At 54.1% G+C, this 18633-nt stretch overlaps 1 protein-coding gene across 1 annotated transcript in view; it reads left to right on the top strand.

Annotated features, from left to right (window-relative positions):
* Positions 1-5567, top strand: part of BLK (BLK proto-oncogene, Src family tyrosine kinase) — an 80802-nt gene extending 75235 nt beyond the window's left edge. Inside the window, exons 11-13 of the mRNA XM_035269856.3 lie at positions 2291-2441; positions 4005-4136; positions 4884-5567. Coding sequence (XP_035125747.3) covers positions 2291-2441; positions 4005-4136; positions 4884-5089 — 489 coding nt within the window. The 3' untranslated portion in view covers positions 5090-5567. The remainder of the gene's footprint in view (positions 1-2290; positions 2442-4004; positions 4137-4883) is intronic.
* The last annotated feature ends 13066 nt before the right edge of the window (positions 5568-18633 follow it).

Here is an 18633-nt window from a genome sequence, read left to right as displayed (position 1 = left end):
CCAACCCAAGAACCCTGCAACCACAGTCCCACAGGCCCCACTTTGCAGCCAGATGGCCCTGGTCCCTGTGCCCCATGCCTAGCCACCCCTCTGTCTCCTTTGCCCAGGAAGCTTTGAACTCTTCCCACTCGGCAGAGTCCTTATCATCATGCATAGCCCAAGTGAAATGTCATTTCTATGAAGGTTTTCCTGGACAGGAAACTGCTAGAGAGCCTTTGGCTCAGATGTTCCCAGAAGCATTGTTCTTGCTAAGCAGCTCTGGGCAGCTTCTTCGTGAAAGCTGATCTGAGCCATACTCAACATTTTAAAAATACATATTTCTGGTACTGCTCAATAAATATTAGTTATCAGAATGAGTGTTAGATGCTGCCCTGATATATTTAGTACTCAGTTTATATTCCCCACAGTCCCATACCAGTAAATGTGCATTGATTGAATGGTGCAGCAAGGGGATGGATGCATGGATGGATGGATGAATGGATAGATGGACGGTGGGTGGATGAATGGATGCATGGATGAATGGATTAATGAATCAATGGATGAGATGGATGCATGGATGGATGGAGGGATGGATGGATGGATGAATGGATGGATGGTTGGATAAATGGACGGATGGATGGATGGATGAATGGATGAATGGATGGATGGAGGGATACATGGATGGATGGATGGATGGATGGATGGATGGATGGATGGATGAATGCATGGATGAATGAATGGATGGATGTGTGGATGGATGGATGGATGTGTGGATGGATGGATGGATGGATGGATGTGTGGATGAATGGATGGATGGATGATATGTGGATGGATGGATGGATAGATGAATGGATGGATGTGTGGATGGATGGATGGATGGATGGATGGATAGATGAATGGATGGATGGATGGATGTGTGGATGGATGGATGGATAGATGAATGGTTGGATGGATGGATGTGTGGATGGATGGATGGATGGATGTGTGGATGGATGGATGGATAGATGAATGGATGGATGGATGGATGGATGAATAGATGGATGGATGGATGTGTGGATGGATGGATAGATGGATGGATGGTTGGATGGATGTGTGGATGGATGGATGGATGGATGTGTGGATGGATGGATGGATGGATGGATGTGTGGATGGATGGATGGATAGATGAATGGATGGATGGATGGATGGATGAATAGATGGATGGATGGATGTGTGGATGGATGGATAGATGGATGGATGGTTGGATGGATGTGTGGATGGATGGATGGATGGATGTGTGGATGGATGGATGGAAGGATGGATGGATGAATAGATGGATGGATGGATGTGTGGATGGATGGATAGATGGATGGTTGGATGGATGTGTGGATGGATGGATGGATGGATGTGTGGATGGATGGATGGAAGGATGGATGGATGGATGAGTTGGATGCATGGATAGATGGATGGATTCATGGATAAACCAATGAAATGCAAGCATCAGGTGAAGTGGGATCAATTCTAGTGCTGGCTTCTTGTAGTCGCAAGTCTGATGAGGTAAATGTGCTCTCTGTTTTCTGTCTGCCTTAGTTTCTCCATCCACTGATTGAATAAAGCCTTAGTTTCCTCAGCTACAAGGCACCAAGCAGCACAAGCTGCTATCCCTGGCCCAGCTGGTGAGCTGGGGAGCAGAGACCAGGCTTGTCTTCCTCACGGTCTCTGTCCACTCGGATCTGCCAGTGCTCCCTGCGTGCCCCCATGAGGCAGGTGTTGGGCAAGGTCCTCGGCCACAAGTCACCTCATCTAATGCTTGCCTCAACCCCGCGCCCTGAAAACCATATCCCTCACGTTCCAGGTCAGGACTGTGGCCCCTCGGGGAGGTTAAGCACTTCCTGGAGGTCAGTGACTCCAGCCGAGGGCTCCCAGCTCCAGGAGCTGTGCTCCCAGCCAGCCGGGGAGAGTCGCCTGTCCCTGTCTCCTGCTCCCCGTCTCCTTCCTTCCCTTTCTTCTTTTCTCCCTCACTCTCCTTTTCTCCTGTCTGTGTTCTTCTACCTTCCATCTCTGCAGACCTTGGACACAGCTGTGTCGAGGGAAAATGAGGAGGGGGAGGGGCACAGGTAGCCCGGTGTCTCTGATGCCCACGTTGCTGCCGTCCTGGGCTTCTAGGACAGGGGTTTATTCAGCTGAGGAGCAGCACAGCCAACTTTCTACTCCACCCAAGAAGCAGCTCCTTCCCCAGCAGCCCACAGGGGCTGTGCAGGGGCCACAGGGTGGGCTCGGTCCTGGTGTGGAGGCCCCCATGATGTACTTCACCGTGTACCTGTTCCCTCAGATTGCTGAAGGGATGGCGTACATCGAGCGCATGAATTCCATCCACCGCGACCTGCGGGCGGCTAACATCCTGGTGTCTGAGACCTTGTGCTGCAAGATTGCTGATTTTGGCTTGGCTCGGATCATCGACAGTGAATACATGGCCCAGGAGGGTGAGTACAGCCCCCAACCACGAGAGAAACCTGAGCCCTTACCTTCCCCAGCCCCTCAAAGCCCCCTTAATTCCTCCCAGCACAGCCCTGAGGGAAGACACCCGAGGGCTAGACTGTTTCCAAACTCTACATCAGCATTTCTTTCACTTCCCCGATGTGTTCAGCAGCACAGTAGTGCCCCAAGACCTCCCACGGAGGAACAGCTTTAGGATAAGGTTGGTTTGGAGAAACAGTAGTCCACCCCCTCCCTGCCTTGGAGATTCCCAGTGTATATCAACATATTAAAGGCACTGAGAAGTCCTGCAGCAAAGGAACCGTTTACATTCGCCTCACCTAGTGCCTCCCAAACTAATTTGAGCTCCAAATACTTTTTTTTTTTTTTTTTTTGAGATGGAGTCTCTGTCACTCAGGCTGGAGTGCAGTGGCACAATCTTGGCTCACTACAGCCTCTGCCTCCTGGGTTCAAGCAATTCTCCTGCCTCAGCCTCCCAAGTAGACGGGATTACAGGCAAATACCACTACACCTGGCTAATTTTTGTATTTTTAGTACAGACAGGGTTTCACCATGTTGGCCAGGCTGGTCTTGAACCCTTGACCTCAGGTGATCCACCTGCCTCGGCCTCCCAAAGTGCTGAGATTACAGGCATGAGCCACCGTACCCAGCCCCAGATACTATTTTTATGTAGCGCCTATTAACCTTCCACAGAAGTAGGCTTTCCCAGAGCACACTGTGGGAAACACAGCTTTCATGCGTGAGCAGCAAACCTTCTGAATTACGGGGTCCACGGAGCATTCTGTCTGATTCTGTGAATTAGAATCTCCACAGAGCCCTCTGTCTTACTCTGTGAATATAATTGAGGTGGAAATCTCCTTCACAAGAGAAACTGAAGTGATCACACACATTTATCAAGCAAGCAAGCTGTATTCGCTTAGCGTACGAGTGACAGCCAGACGGGATATGGTTTGCTCTCTCGGGAACTCAGGCTGGCTGGGGAGACCGAGAAATGTAGGCCAGGGGAGGCCATGATGTGCCAGACTCTGAGGCCTGCTCCAAATGCTGGCCAGGCCCAGCCACCTCGGGCTTCACAGGGTGGCCGGATGTGAGTCCTTCCTCGGAGCGGCCTCCCAGGTGCCAGTGTCACCGTTTCCATTTGGCAGGAAGGGACTCACAGAGGCTCCACCAGCTTTGAATGGCTCACCCAGGCTGTGTTTTCTTTATTAAACAAGGCCCCTGTGAGGCGGAACACGCCCCTTCCATCCCAGGTGGAAATGTGGTGGCTGCCCATTGACGCCACTCACTCTATTTTTAAAGAACCAAAGTGGGACTGCATGGTACCAGTGTCCATATTGTCCTTCTGTGCTGCAGATGCCTCTGCACTCACCTGGCATGCATCCTGGTGTGTGGCAGTGGCTCCCCCACCGTGTCTGGCTGCCCTGTCCTGCAAGGCCCCACAGTGGGGGACTAAGGGAAGGACAGCAGGAGCAGGGGTAGGGTGAGGGTAGGGTGGAGAGTAGAGGCCACCCACCATGGCCTCCCAAAGCTGTGCATGGCTTTTCCTGCAGGGGCCAAGTTCCCCATCAAGTGGACTGCCCCAGAAGCCATCCACTTCGGGGTCTTCACCATCAAAGCTGATGTGTGGTCATTTGGAGTCCTCCTGATGGAAGTCGTCACTTACGGGCGGGTGCCATACCCAGGTAGGCGGCTCGCTCCGCAGCTCTCACGGGCTTCCTGCTTTCCCTGCTGGCTCTGGCGGCAGGTCCTGTCCCTGTGCCTGTGGCTGCCCCCTTCTTTTCAGAGTAAGTCCCAGGGTGGGGACGGAGACCCAGGTGTGGCATCTGGGGTGGAGCTCTGGCCCCTGCATCACTATGACTCCAGGCCACAGGGCTGCCTCCTTCCTCCAGCAAAGGTCACAAGCCTCACAGACTGGAATCAAGACAAAGGCACACCCGAATTCAAAGTTATTCCCAGTGGTCTGTTCTCAGTTGAGGACGGGTTGTGCCTACCTTGGCATCACACCCATAGTGGATTCCAAAAGCCCCATCCTGAATGGGCAGAATCGTGGACGCCAGCCCCCAGCCCCCAGCCCCTGTCAGAAGGGCTTGGATGGCTTGGGCCGGGCAGCTGGGCAGGCTCTGGGTCACCTGCTGCTGTGTGCACCTGCCAGCTGCCCGTGAGTGATGGGCTTAGCTGTGCCCCTGGCAGTCACAGTAATCAAGACATGGAGGGTGCCATCCACAGAGGACCTGCCCAACACGCAGGAGAAAATCTTTCTTTCCTAGGCGTTCCTAAGCAATAAAAAGGACTGTTTAGAGGCTGGGCCTGTGGGCACTTGCTGTCCCCCATCTGGGCCCATTGTGCCCCACGGGCCGCTCAGGGCCCCCCACCAACCGAGGACCCCTGCCCCTCATCCCCGCTCACGGTCCCCTCTGCCTCTGCCGCAGGGATGAGCAACCCCGAGGTCATCCGCAACCTGGAGCGCGGTTACCGCATGCCGCGTCCCGACACCTGCCCGCCCGAGCTGTACCGCGGCGTCATCGCCCAGTGCTGGCGCAGCCGGCCGGAGGAGCGGCCCACCTTCGAGTTCCTGCATTCAGTGCTGGAGGACTTCTACACGGCCACCGAGCGGCAGTACGAACTTCAGCCCTAGGCAGCCCGCGCCTGCCGGCGCCCCCGTGCCCACCGCTGCGCGGACGACCTCCCAGCTCCCGTGCCAGCACCGACGGGCCGCGAAGGCACTGGGAAACCAGAGGGCAGAGGCAGCTTCTCGGGGGGTGCCCGGACGGACTCCTTCCCCAGCTGTGCGCCCTCAGGCGAGTTACGCGGCCTCTCTGTGCTGCCCCATTTGTAAAGAGGGCCACATCCGTGACCTGGCATGGGCATCCGGAGTACTAAGTTAGCCTCCTAAGGTGTTCGGGACTAGTAAGCGACTGGTAAGGCTCCAGTGTTGGGCCTTGACCGAGGAGTCGCCGCCGGTGGCCACGTCCAGGCCGCTGCGCCCTGGGGGGACCTCAGCCCTGCGCCGCTGCAGAAGCTGGAGTGGGTCCCCACCCTGCCACCCGACGCCATCAGGGGTAGCCCCAGCCTAGGCTGCGCTCTGGCACTGCGGAGCTTTTCCATAATAAAGTCACGAGCGTTCGAGATTTCCGCGTCGTTACCGTGACAAGTTGGACATCGTGTGCAGGACGAGCACGGGGTGGGGGGGCGCACGCGTGGCGCAGCCGGGGGTCCAACGTGGTCTAGGCTCCGGGAGCTCGAGCGGGGCCAGCAGAGGGCGCTGTGGCCTCATAAATCCGTGGCCCGGGCCCGCGCCGGGAGCGCTGTGCGGGGCAAAGCCTGGAGCTGACGCTGGGAGCCGGCGCTTTGGGGGCGGCCAGGATGAGAGCCCAGCCCCCAAAGCCAGGTGCCTGAACGAGGATCGGGTGACGATGGGGCGTCGAAGCGCCGCTCCCACTGCATTGAGCCTCTTCACTTTGCATGTTTTCGTTTTGATTTTAATGGATCCAGTTTTTATTTGAGCAGTTTAGGTTTACAGTTTAGGGAAAAAAAGGTGGGAAGTAAGCAGGCAGTCTCCATATCCCGCCCATTTCCCGTGCTACTAACACCTGGCAGCGGTGGTGCGTTTGTTACCACCGATGAGCCAATACTGACACAATGTCATTAACTGAAGCCCACCTCTTCATCCAGGTTCTCGCAGCAGTGTTGTACATGCCATGGGTGTAGACGAAAGCAGAGACTGTACCCCCCCTGGCCCGACCTGTACACCCGCTTCCTTCCCCTTGGACCCTTGGCAAACGACTTGTCAGTGTTGACTCCTCTGACTGTGAGAACGCCCCGAGGCAGGACTCTTGCCACCCCGAGAACCAAGGTGGAAACCGAGGCACAAAGCGCTCACACACAGCTCACATGCAGCAGGAAGGGGGTGGAGGTGGGGGCAAGCTGCAGGCTCAGGCAGCACAGGATGAGAGTGGGGCCTTGGTGGGAGAACCCCGGAGAGGGGCAGTCCCTGCAGGGGTGCTGGGGACAGCCATCAGCCAGGAAGGATGCAGTCCACATAGCTGTTCATCTACAGTCTCTGGATTCTCCAGCAGCCCGAGGTGGGAGCGTCACCATGGTTACCATGAAGTTGTTTCTGCAGATGAGGAAACCCACGGACTCCATGCCACCAGGCTTCTCTCAGTCCTTGGCCCTCACAGCCCCCAATGGCCGTGGGCAAGCGCTGGGCAGGAGAACACAGCACTTTAGGAAGGGAGTCTGCAAGGGCAGGCAGGGGCAGGCCTGGAGCCTTGCTGAGGAACCCAGGGGGACAGGTGTTCCCCAGCTGTGTCAGAATGCTGGAGGTGGAGGAACCTAGAGGGGGAACTCTGTTGTCCCAGACAGTGGAGGCTCCAGAAATTGTGGGGCCTCTGACCTCCCCCAGGACCTGGTCACACTAGGTTGCTGGAAGGAGGAAACTGCCTGGCCAAGAACCTGTCCCAGAGGATGTGACTGGTGGGGTGTAAACAGGGTCGTGGGACAGCAGGGTTACTGCTCCTGCCAGTGGGGGCTGCTGGGGTTTGTGAATGGGAGGGCCAAGCTCACATGCTGGGGCTCCTGTGGAGTGGGGCTGAGGAGGGAGCTAAGATCACAGGATGAGGAATGAGCCCTTCCTTCCTCTCGTGAGCAGGGACTGTAGGCCAGAGCACCACCTCTCAGCACCCCCCACAGCCCCTGTGAAGTGGCTCCCATGACTCGGAAGCTGTCCTCAACCTGCAGGGCTTGGGACTGTCTCCTCACCTCCCTGGACCCCACTGTCATCCCCTAAAGATGAAAGAGTCACCCAGTGCTTCGCCAACCTCACCTCAGGTTTTTGTTTTAAAATGCAGGCTGGGCATGGTGGCTTGTGCCTGTAATCCCAGCACTTTGGGAGGCAGAGGCAGGTGGAACACCTGAGGTCAGAAGTTTGAGACCAGGCTGGCCAGCATGGTGAAACCCTGTCTCTACTAAAAATACAATAATTAGCTGGGTGTGGTGGCAGGTGCCTGTAATCCCAGCTACTTGGGAGGGTGAGGCACGAGAATCACTTGAACCCAGGAGGTGGAGGTTGCAGTGAGCCAAGATCACGCCGCTGCACTCCAGCCTGGGCAACAAGAGCGAAACTCAGTCTCAAAAAATAAAAATAAATAATAAAATAAATAAAATTCAGGTCTTTCAACCTCTCCCCTCCCACAGAGATTCTGATTCAGTGGGATGAAGTCTGGACCTGGAAACATCCTCTTTTATAAGCGCCCTAAGTGACTCCATTGCAGGCATTTGCAGCTCTCAGCCCTGGCTCCTCACTAGAATCACCTTGTGTGGAATGGGGTCGGGGAGGCATAGTAAGAGTGCCCGTGCAGGGTTCCAGGTAAGCATGCTTTATCCAGAGCCTCGGCAGTCTTTAATCGGCCCCAGCTGGTGCTAATCTCCACCGGGGATTGAGAACCACCAGGCAGGGCTGTGTGAGGCTGAAAGCGCTCCATCCCAGCAGGGCCAGCTCCAAGCACTGGGGGCCATGTTCATGTCCTGAAACTGCGGGACCAGCAGATGCCTATGGAGTTTTCCATCTCTGTCATGCAAGTGACAACCTGCAGAAATCAGACAAGAAACCCACAAGACCAGCACATTCTCAGAGGTACGTTCTCAGGCAAGGCGAACACCTGGCTCTCCTCCAGCTTGGTATTCCTGGGAGAGGAGAGGCTGGAGAGGGTCTTGAAGGGCAAGGGAGCGTTTCTCCACTAGGGGGCGCACTTGCCCGAGTAGTGACGCGAGCGGAACCCGTGTCCTAGTATGTTCTTGTTCCCGGGTACATATGTCTATACAGGATGAGGAGCCCAGCCAGAAAGTGAAATGTGAGAGTGTGTGGGGGAAGAGAGATGGAGAGAGGAGGCAGAGAGCGCACGTATGCACTAAAGCAGCATTTCCTGCTCTGGGACTTTGCCTTCCTGGTGGGAGGGAGGGTATTTCATGGCGTGGAGTCCGCCTTCTCCCAACCATATGTCTGCACACATGGGGACACTGCTGGGGGACCGTGCCTGAGCCGTGGGGACATACGTCCCGACACCCAGAGCTCTGATGAGAGGGCCAGCCCAGGTCTTGGCACCCCAGACCTCTCCTTGCCTGTGAAGAAGCTGGTGTCTTTCCCTCTGTCCATTCCAGAGCCAGCACACACCATGGCGCTGCTGCGAAGTGAGCAACAGCAGGGTCTCTGAGTCGGACCTTTCAACATCAGGCACTTGCTCTCCTGGGATGTTTGGTCTTGGAGACTCTGCTTTACTTCTCTGAGCCTCAGTTTCCTCATCTGTGCAATGGGTACAATGATGCCACCTGCATTGCAGGCTTGCTGCAAGGTTGAGAGAAAGCAGCACACAGGAGGCGTTTACCAACATGCCTGTCTTATGCCAAGTGCTCAGAAATGTTAGCTTTACATTAGCACTATCATAACCCCAGAGAAGGGCCCTCAGAGACCCTGATCCCAGCCCGGCCCCCTAGCCGGGCTTCCCTGGCCTCGGCCATACCTCCCTGCCTCAGGCCTCCAGCTCTGCCGCTCAGAGCTTTGTTCTTTTGCTGCTGCGATCTGTTTTGTCTACAGCAGTGGTCCCTTATCTAAGGTTTCAGTTACCAGCGGTCAACTGCAGTACCAAAATGCTACATGCAATAAGATATTTTGAGAAAGAGGGAGAGAGGGAGGCCACATTCACAGAAATATTATAGAGTATATGTTATACTATTGTATTATTTATTAGTGTTAATTTCTTACTGTGTCTAATTCGTAAGTTAAACCGTATCATAGATACGTACATATAGGAACAAACACGGTGCATATGGGGTCCGGCGCCATCTGCAGTTTGGAGCGTCTAGTAGTTTGGGGGTGCTGGAATGTATTCCCTGTGGTTAAGGGGGAGCTCCTGCACTTTCACACTCTTCCCACCCTCAGGGCAGAGCTTCCAAAAGAGCACACAGGGTCAGAAGCCAAGGACCTCGGCAAGCTGTGTGACTTTGAGTGAGTGACTCCATCCTTCTGAACCCTGGTTTCCTTGTCAAAAACGGGATGGTGAGGCCTGTGTCGTTCTCAGAGGCACGCTCTCAGGCAAGGCGGACACCCGGCCTTCCTCCGGCTTGGCTTTCCCGGGCAAGGTGAGGCTGGATGGTTGCTTTCAGGACTTAAGGATATTTTGGAAATGGAAGAGTGTGTTCCTTTGCTAAGGCTGCTGGAACAAATACCACAGGCGAGGGGGCGTCAATTACGCAGCAGAAGTGGATCGCTCAGTTCTGGGGGCTGAAGTCTGAGATCGAAGGGCCTGCAGGGGTGGCTTCTCCTGAGGACTCTCTCCTGGGCGCCCTGTGTCCTCACGTGGTCGTCCCTCTGTGTCTGTGTCCTCATCGCCTCTTCTGATAAGAACACTAGTTCTATGGGACCAGGGCCCACCCATATGGCCTCATTTTACTATCAATTTTTAAAGGCCCTGTCTCCAAATACTGCCACATTCTGAGGCCGTGGGGTTAGGAATTCAACATGGGAATGTGGGGGACAGGAGGCACAGTGCAGCTCTTGAACCGTCGTGACACACAAGCGTACGGGTTCTTTCTGCTTTTGTATCTTTCATTCTACCTGCCTGTGGTGGGTATCAGTGTATTCTTGTGACTCATGGATTCGTTTGAAAATCAAGAATATGTGGTGTGAATAAATGTCCCATCTACAAATAAGGAAGACCCAAAGCTAAGCTGGAACACCAATGGACCAGCCTTAAGCAAATTCGCATATGAAAATCCAGAGTTCCTCCAAAGAGAGAACTGCCTTTAATGAGATATTTTATGAAAGTTTCCACCACATATTCCATTAGAGACTAAAACGTAGGACTCGAGCTTCCCCAGGCCTCATGATGTTGTTTTTTATTTATTTATTTTTTGACATAGATTCTTGCTTTGTCGCCCAGGCTGGGGTGCAAGGGCACAATCTCCGCTCACCGCAACCTCCACCTCCCAGGTTCCAGCGATTCTCCTGCCTCAGCCTCCCAAGTAGCTGGGATTACAGGCGCCCAACACCACGCCCGGCAAATTTTTGTATTTTTTAGTAGAGATGGGGTTTTGCCATGTTGGTGAGGCTGGATCTGAACTCCTGACCTCAGGTGATCCACCCACCTCGGCCTCCCAAAGTGCCGGGATTACAGGTGTGAGCCATCGCACCCAGCCTTGATTTTTCCTAAGGTAGTAAAATACATACACATGACATGAAATTTACCATTGTTGGCATTTGCTGAGGGTGCCATCCGGTGTATTGCACACATTCACCTCCCGTGGGGCCGCCGCCACCATCATCTCCCGGCCTGTTTTGTCTTCCCAAACCCAACTCTGTCCCCACTCAATGTTAACTCCTCATTCCTTCCCACCTCCAGCCTGGCACCCCCCGCTCTACTTTCTATCTCTATGACTTTGATTCTTGGGGCCTCAAGAATCATACAGTGTCTGTCCTTTTGTGACTGACTCATTTCATTCAGCATTAGTGTCTTCAAGGTTCATCTACGCTGTAACGTGTCAGAGTTTCCTTCCTTTTTGAGGCTGAATAACACTTTCCGTTATGGATACATCACGTTTTGCATATCCATTCCTCAGCTGATGGACACTGGGTTGGTTGCACCCGTTGGCTGTTGAGAATAATGCTGCTGTGAGTCTGCTGTACGAATGTCTCCTCGAAACGGCTGTATCACATGGTGACCCCGGGTTGAATGCTTTGTGGAATCACACACGGCTTTTCCCACCGGCGGCTGTTCCACACTCCCGTCAGCCATGCAGGCTCCGCTCTCTCCCCATCCTCACCAGCTCTCGTCATTCTCTGTCATTGGAAACAGTTGCCATCCTAGTAGTGGGTGCGAGGCACATGGTGTTAAGAGCAATGACCCCATCTTTTTTAACTTTGGCCCCCACGGGATCTCAGCCCTCTTTGAAATGCCCTCACGTGTTTTTGGGGTTCGCAGGTGTTTCATGTGTGCTCCTGACAAGCTCCTTCAGGCCCAATGCCTCAGTCTCTGCTGTTCCTCACTGAAGGTGAAGGGGCTTCAGGGGCCTGGCTGAGAGAAGCCCGCCTGTGCTGGGGGCAGGAGTCCTCTCCTCTGGAAGAGCCCCTGGTTCTGTCCTTGGGAAAGAGCTTTTTTTTTTACCCCTGGGTGGGTCTGCCCTGCGCTGCCTCAGGGTCTCAGGGAACTTGGCTGAGACTCTCACCAGACATCTCCAGGTGGGTCTGCATCCCAGTGGGCACATGCCTGGACCCCCACCCCAAAACCAGACATCTCCAGGTGGGTCTGCATCCCTATGGACACATGCCCGGACCCCCACCCCAAAACCAGACATCTCCAGGCAGATCTGCATCCTTATGGACACATGCCCGGACCCCCACCCCAAAACCAGACATCTCCAGGCGGGTCTGCATCCCTATGTGCACATGCCTGGACCCCCACCCTAAAGTGTTCACAGAGACTGGCTGGATGCACAGCATCTCAAGCATCACAGGCAAGAACTGTGCCTGGCTCTGGGCGCTCAGTCTCAGGTGACAAGGACAGATAGCAGAAGGCAGTGACACCATGATCCACAGGCAGATCAGGAACGGCAGAGGCACCAGGCCCCTGACCTGGGCTGTGGGCACTCTCCATGGCACCACTGGGCTTGCAGAGTCTCCGGAGTTAAAGGCTGAAACTTGATACCATGCTTAGAATCTTTAGACAGCTAAAGAGCCTTTCCTACTCAGTCACCGTGTTTGAGTGTAAGCTGCCGATGACTTGAGCACTCCCGGGGTAGTCTTCTGATCCTCATTTTACAGATGAGGAAGCTGGCCCAGAGGGGGTCAGTAACTGTCCCAAGACCACATAGCTGATAAATAGTAGAACAGGGACCCACAGCTCCCAGCCTTTCTTCCAAAACGGTATGGCCACTGCGCTCCAGTTTCCAAAGGGGCTTCCTGTGCCTTGCCTCAAAGGCTCCTCACAGCAGCCTCTTGGATGTGTGGCATCTTCATTCTGTTCACTCTGGACGGAAGAAGGGAAGAGACGCTGAGCCTGTCATCCATATTACATCCCTAGAAATGGTGGGGCCAGACCTGGAGTCCTGGGCTCAGCTCCATGGCCAGCACTCGAGGGGCCCTGAAGGGCACCGAGATTAAATGTGCCCCTGAGCACTTGAAGAGCAGGGAGCTGTAACCCACAGGGCCTGTCCGGTGGCCCTCGGGGGGCAATCCTTTTAATAAGGTTAAGCAAACTGCCGAGAGGATGACAGGAAGGTTCGTGAGAGCCTGGTGGAAAAGATTGGAGGAAGAGAAACATCTGGTGTGGACGGGGCCACCAGGCTTAATGGATCCACATTCTCATCTCAGTGAGGCAGTTCCTGGAGGGGTGAAGTGGCCAGGGTCCCCGTGCGGGAGGCCCTGCTGATGATCCAGAGAGAGACACCTCCACTTGACCAAAGCCAGAGACCGAAAAATAGCCCTGGGTGTGTTCAAGAGATCATGTGGAGACATTAAAATTTGTGGGTGCACACAGAAAATTTCCACTTGGCACCATGGGGACTTGGTGGCCTCTCAGGCTTTCACTTGACCCTGAAGAGGCGGAAGAGACCCCCACTCCCAGGGAGCTCTGTCATACACCCTCGTTCCGGAAGCAAGGGCCTCCCCATGCTCACAGACACAGATGCTGATGGCAGTCCCTGCCAGTCACGCCACTGAGCCGTGTGTGTACTGGACACTATGCTCACGCTCCAGGTGCCAGCACCACCGCCCTCAGGAGTAGATTGCTACTGGTCCCATTTTGTAGATGAAAAAATGGAGGTTCCAAGAACTGAGGTCACCTGCCAAGCCCACGCAGCTGGGACATAAGCCCGGGTCAGCCTGGCCTCCTCCCAGGACTCAGCAGAGTCGCTCCAGCCAGAGCTTCCTGGGAAAGGAGGAGAACAAGGCTCTGAGGCTGCAGGTCACACAGCAAACAAGAGCCAGAGCGGGAGCTGGATCCAGATACCGCCAGGCTTGTGCCCTGCCCACACCCCTCTCGCCCGGCTCCCTTGCCAGTTGCAGGTTGTGTCGTAGAAGAGCAGGCTTTGGAGGAGTCAGGTAGGGCTCACGTCACCTCTTGGCTCTGCCGCCTATCGGTTGTGGGATTCTTGGCATATTAACCTCTCTAAGCCTCAGTTTCATTACCTTTAAAATGGACACAAGCATACCTGTCTCAAAGGGAACCTGGGGATGAGCTAAGATAATGTACACAAAGCTTCGGCCATGATGGAGTGCACACAGTAGGTTGTCAATATATGTACACTCCCTTTCCCCACACAGCCACGACAGCAGAGCCCCAAGCCAGACAGCACCTTCCCTGGGGGCACCTGGGAGCCCAGCCTGCCAGACACCCCTGGTCTCCCTTCCCACCCTGGTCCCATCCTCCTCCCTTTCCAATCAGCAGCTTGGCCCCTGGGCCCCCAGGCCCCTGTGGGCTGCAGAGGCTGACAGGGCTGATGGGAGCCAGCCCCAAGGGGTCTGAAGGCTGATTACGGAGGACTGATGAGGTGAAGAGGGACTGCTGCCCAGAGCTGACAGCCTTGCCTGGGAGGAAGGACAGGCAGGAGGGCAAGGAGAGCTCTCCAGTCTCAGCCTGACATCTCGGGAAGGGCCAGGGGTCCATCTAGGAGCATCTGTGTTGGTGCCTCCCTTTCCATACCAAGGTCACTCAACTGCTCTTAGTTAAAATTAGCCTCCTGCTCACTGCTCTGGACCAGGCAGCCTTTTCCCATGAACCAACAGGACCTGGGCTTCCACAGGCACGCTGGGCTACATGCCCTTGGCTCTTGGAAGAGCCGATACAGTCCATGTCCGGCACCTTGGAGGCTGGAGCAGGGAGGGGTGTGTGCATGTGCCTGTGGTAGGTGTGCCTACACGTGTAACTAGCCAAACCAGGGTTTCTAGAAGGAAACGGTCGTGGAACTGCAGGCATTTCATCACTAGCATCACTCCCAGATTGCGCTGTTTCTCTAAGGTGCCCATGTAACAGCTGATGAGTAGGGGCTACTCATTTCTAGCTCCTAGCGTTAAACACTTGGCCTAGCTCCACCGACACATCGCCCCTGCATCCCAGGATCTGGTACACAGAACGTGCTCTCAAAGGATATTTGTCAGATACACAAAGGAATGGGGACAAGTCGTTATCTTACTCTTCGTGCATATCCCATACCTGGTAACATCTTAATCCAAAACTATATGCTCGGTCAGGGCTCAGGCAAGGATGGTTTGAGCTGGAAGAAAAGCCAGCTGGGGTTGAAAGGAAGAGAAGGACGGTGGTCAAGGCTCTGGGCCCAGACAGATGTGGGCGCAAGGCCTGCCCGGCCACATGGCCTCCTGCAAGCAGCCACCTCCCTGAGCTGTCTCCTCACTTGTCAAGCACCTTTGCTAAGCAGCAGCCTCACCCGGAGCGGACGACACAGTGCCTCTCCAGTGCTCAGCAGAATGCCCGGCGCAGTCAGGTATTCAACAGAAGGAAGCTGTTAAAATTTTTTACTGGATGTCAGTGAAAAACAGAAGTGTGAATTACACACTCAAAAGCAGAGGATAGCATGGTTGCTAATCCTTCAGAGGGGGACGAAGGACGCTGTGAACCAAGTTAAACCGAGTGTCAGGCGGGAGGACGACATGTGCAGCGCCCGTATCACAAAGGACGGCTGCAAAGGAGACTGCAGAAGTTCTTTCTGTTCCGAAACAACCCGAAGACAAATGAACGAATGGTAAGAATGGGCGCCGCGCAGGAGAACAACGAGGAACTGCTAACGAAGCAAACAGCCCGGCCACAACAGTCCGCGGAAAAATGCGAGGGAAATAGTAGCGCCTGATAGTTTTGCCATCAGGTGGCAAAACGGCAATGCTGCTAACATCCAGTGCTGTTGGTAAAGGTGTTACTCTCATAAAGGTTAATGGCAGTGTAATTCCATAAAGCCTTTTGGGGAAGCAGTTTTCGGCTTCCAAAATGTTGACGCGCACACACGCCGAAAAGCTGCTGCATTTCTAGAAAAGTATCCTACGGTGAGACGTGCTCTTGTTCCCAGAGATAAACTCACGACGTTCTTCACTGCGGCTTAGTTGTAATCACCATGGAAACAACTTAACGGTACAACAGGGCAGCTGAAGGAAATTAGGGCACAATTGTTTTAATTGTCCAAAGGGCCAGCTAGAAAGGCATACTTATTTTATAAACTATCCTGCCATTCAAATGAATGGGCAGGGCAGGCATGGTGGCTCATACCTAGAATCCCAGCACTTTGATAGGCCGAGGCAGGAGGGTGAAGCCAGGAGTTTGAGGTCAATCCCTGGAAAACACAGCAAGACCCTGTCTCTACAGAAAATACGTTTTTTAAGTGAACTTGAAAAAAATGAATGGGCACTTCATAGGTTCCAATTTTGACACATGGCCAAGACTATCAAGCGAGGGGAAAAGATCAGAACACACACACATACACACACACACATACACACACACATACACACACATACACACATACACGCACACACACACACATACACACACACGCACACACACATACACACATGCGCACACACACATACACACACCTACACACACACACACGCCATTTCATGTTCATCACACACGTGTATTTGTGTAAATGTGCAGCAAGGGATCCCAGTGATACCAACCAAGGAGAGCCCTGTGACCTCTGGGGAGGGAGCAGCTGGGGCTGTCAGCGCAGAGGGATAAGGAAGGGCGCTGGCATTTTACCCGCATTGCCTGAGTCTTCTGTAGTAAGAATGCATTAATGCATTTGGAGGAGAAAAAAGCCAGGCCGGCAGGCAGTGATGGATGGTCTGGTGCAATTGTGCCTGGTGGCAGAGAATGGATGACGCGACCCCTGGGGTTGGGTCCCGCCCTGGGGCTCCAGCGGCCCCCTCTGGCCCGTCCCTGCCCACTTCCTCTCCTGATAGCGCCCTCCCCCAGGTTATCAGTGGGGAGGCCACCCCACAATGCGCCGCTGTCCCTGTGCCCGCTGGGGAGCCCTCAGAACAGTCCATCAGTGCTTATCGTCCCTGTCCCTGCACCAGAGAGGCTGCTGGGGGGTCCGGGCTGTGCACCCACCAGCCGAGAAGGAGGCCCCTCCCCTTCACCCAGGCCAGCATCCTAAGTTGTGGGGAGGAGACTTCTGGCCACTAGGGACAGCTCCCTGGCTGTGCCATCCCAAGGAGAGTGTTACTCAGACACCCTTACTTCCTACAATAGCAGTCGTGTTGCCTGGCATCGATGTCAATGGCTGCCTACTAGGACCAGCCACTGCGCCAGGCAAGGGACGTGCTTTTTGTTCCTTTTCATCTTTTTTTTTTTTACCTGAGACTAGGTTTTGTTCTTGTTGCCCAGGCTGGAGTGCAGTGGCATAATCTCAGCTCAGTGCAGCCTCAGCCTCCCAAGTAGCTGAGATTACAGGCACCCACCACCACACCAGGCTAATTTTTGTATTTTTATTAAAGACAGAGTTTCACCATGTTGGCCAGGCTTGTCTTGAACTCCTGACCTCAGGTGATCTGCCCACCTCAGCCTCCCAAAATGCTGGGATTACAGGCGTGAGTCACTGCGCCAGGTCCTTTTTCATCTTTACACAATCCTAACTAACTTCAGAGATGAGGAAACACTCAGAGATAGTAAATGACCCAGGTCACTAGAAAATACACAGGAGAACCAGGACCAGGTCACCAGATCCCAGGTTTGTGCAAACACAGCGACAGGTCACTGCAGAGTCTTCTGCCTGGAAAGCAGGGGTTCTGGTGAACACAGTTAGCACCACGCTGGCTCTCCCACAGTGTCCCTTGTGAGACGTGGTAACACACTCCGCCCTCTTATCCTTGACAGTGAGTGAGGGACCCTCTCCATTGGGGGTGATGAGAAGAGGGGCTCGAAAAGACATCCCTCACTTGAGCCCAGTAGTAGAGAATGGGAGACTTCCCAGCTTTCCCGGCAGTGGTTTTGGGTGGAGTCAGAGCCCTGGCCGGGCCCAGGACCTCTGGAGCTCAGCTGTGTGGTTTCCCAGCCTCGCTTTTCTCATCTGTAACGCAGGAACAGCAAAAGTACCCACGCGAGTAAGGGAGGTGTCAAACCTATGCCAAGAGCAGAGATGTCAAGTACATGGAGACAAGCACCTAGAACCCGGCCAGCCTGGTGTCAGGAGCTGGGTACCGTCACCATCAGCATCAGGGTCAGCCTCGGGACGTTGGCTTCCTCATATTTAAGAGGAAACACTAGAAGGGCTGTTAGGTCTCTTCCGACTTTGTCCAGAACTCTGAAGAGGCAGGGTGGAGTTTCTCTGGCACACTCTTTGAGGAAATAGGATTTGCCAAAACAATGCAAATGGAGAAATGTATTTCACCTGAGTGGGAAAGAAAAGCCTTGCAAAGGCTTCCCAGCACCTCCAGAAACAAACCTACTGGATGTGCCAGAAACCTACTGGATGTGCTTGCCAGTAATCTTCCCTTTTAAAGCGACTCCCTGCTGATGCTCGGTCAACCTCTCTTGGGTTCCTTCATGTTCCGAAAGTAATAGGACAGCCTAACTTTCCCAGTCTTCACCTTTGCAGGAGTCTAGTCTGAGCCCAGACTCACCTGAAGTCGGAGACTTTGGGAGCTTTGGAGAATTCTGGATAAAATCGCTTCATGAACTTAGAGAGCAGGAATCTCCAATCTTTGGAGAGGTCGCCTCGGTTTTCAGAGACTGGGCATCTGTTCGTAGCTTCCTCCCGGGCTCTGATGCCATTGACGAGTGCAGGAAGCTGTTCCTCAACAGAGAGGACCGTTAGATGCTCAGAGCTGGGAGGGGCGCAGAGTGGTCTCTGCCTGAGCTCAAAGTCTGTGATTCCTCAGCTTTCTCTTATGAAAATTAAAACAGTTTTAGCCGGGCGCGGTGGCTCACGCCTGTAATCCCAGCACTTTGGGAGGCCGAGGCAGGCGGATCATGAGGTCGAGTTCGAGACCAGTCTGGCCAATATGGTGAAACCCTGTCTCTACTAAAAATACAAAAATTAATCGGGCATGATGGAGCACACCTGTAGTCTCACCTACCCAGGAAGCTGAGACAGGAGAATCGCTTGAACCCGGAAGATGGAGGTTGTAGTGAGCCACGATCATACCACTGCACTCCAGCCAAGGCAATAGAGCAAGAC

This window comes from Callithrix jacchus, chromosome 13, assembly GCF_049354715.1.
Source record: "Callithrix jacchus isolate 240 chromosome 13, calJac240_pri, whole genome shotgun sequence".
Classification (NCBI taxonomy): domain Eukaryota; kingdom Metazoa; phylum Chordata; class Mammalia; order Primates; family Cebidae; genus Callithrix; species Callithrix jacchus.
Note: the sequence above shows the minus strand (reverse complement) of the source record. Positions and strands in the feature narration are given on the sequence as shown.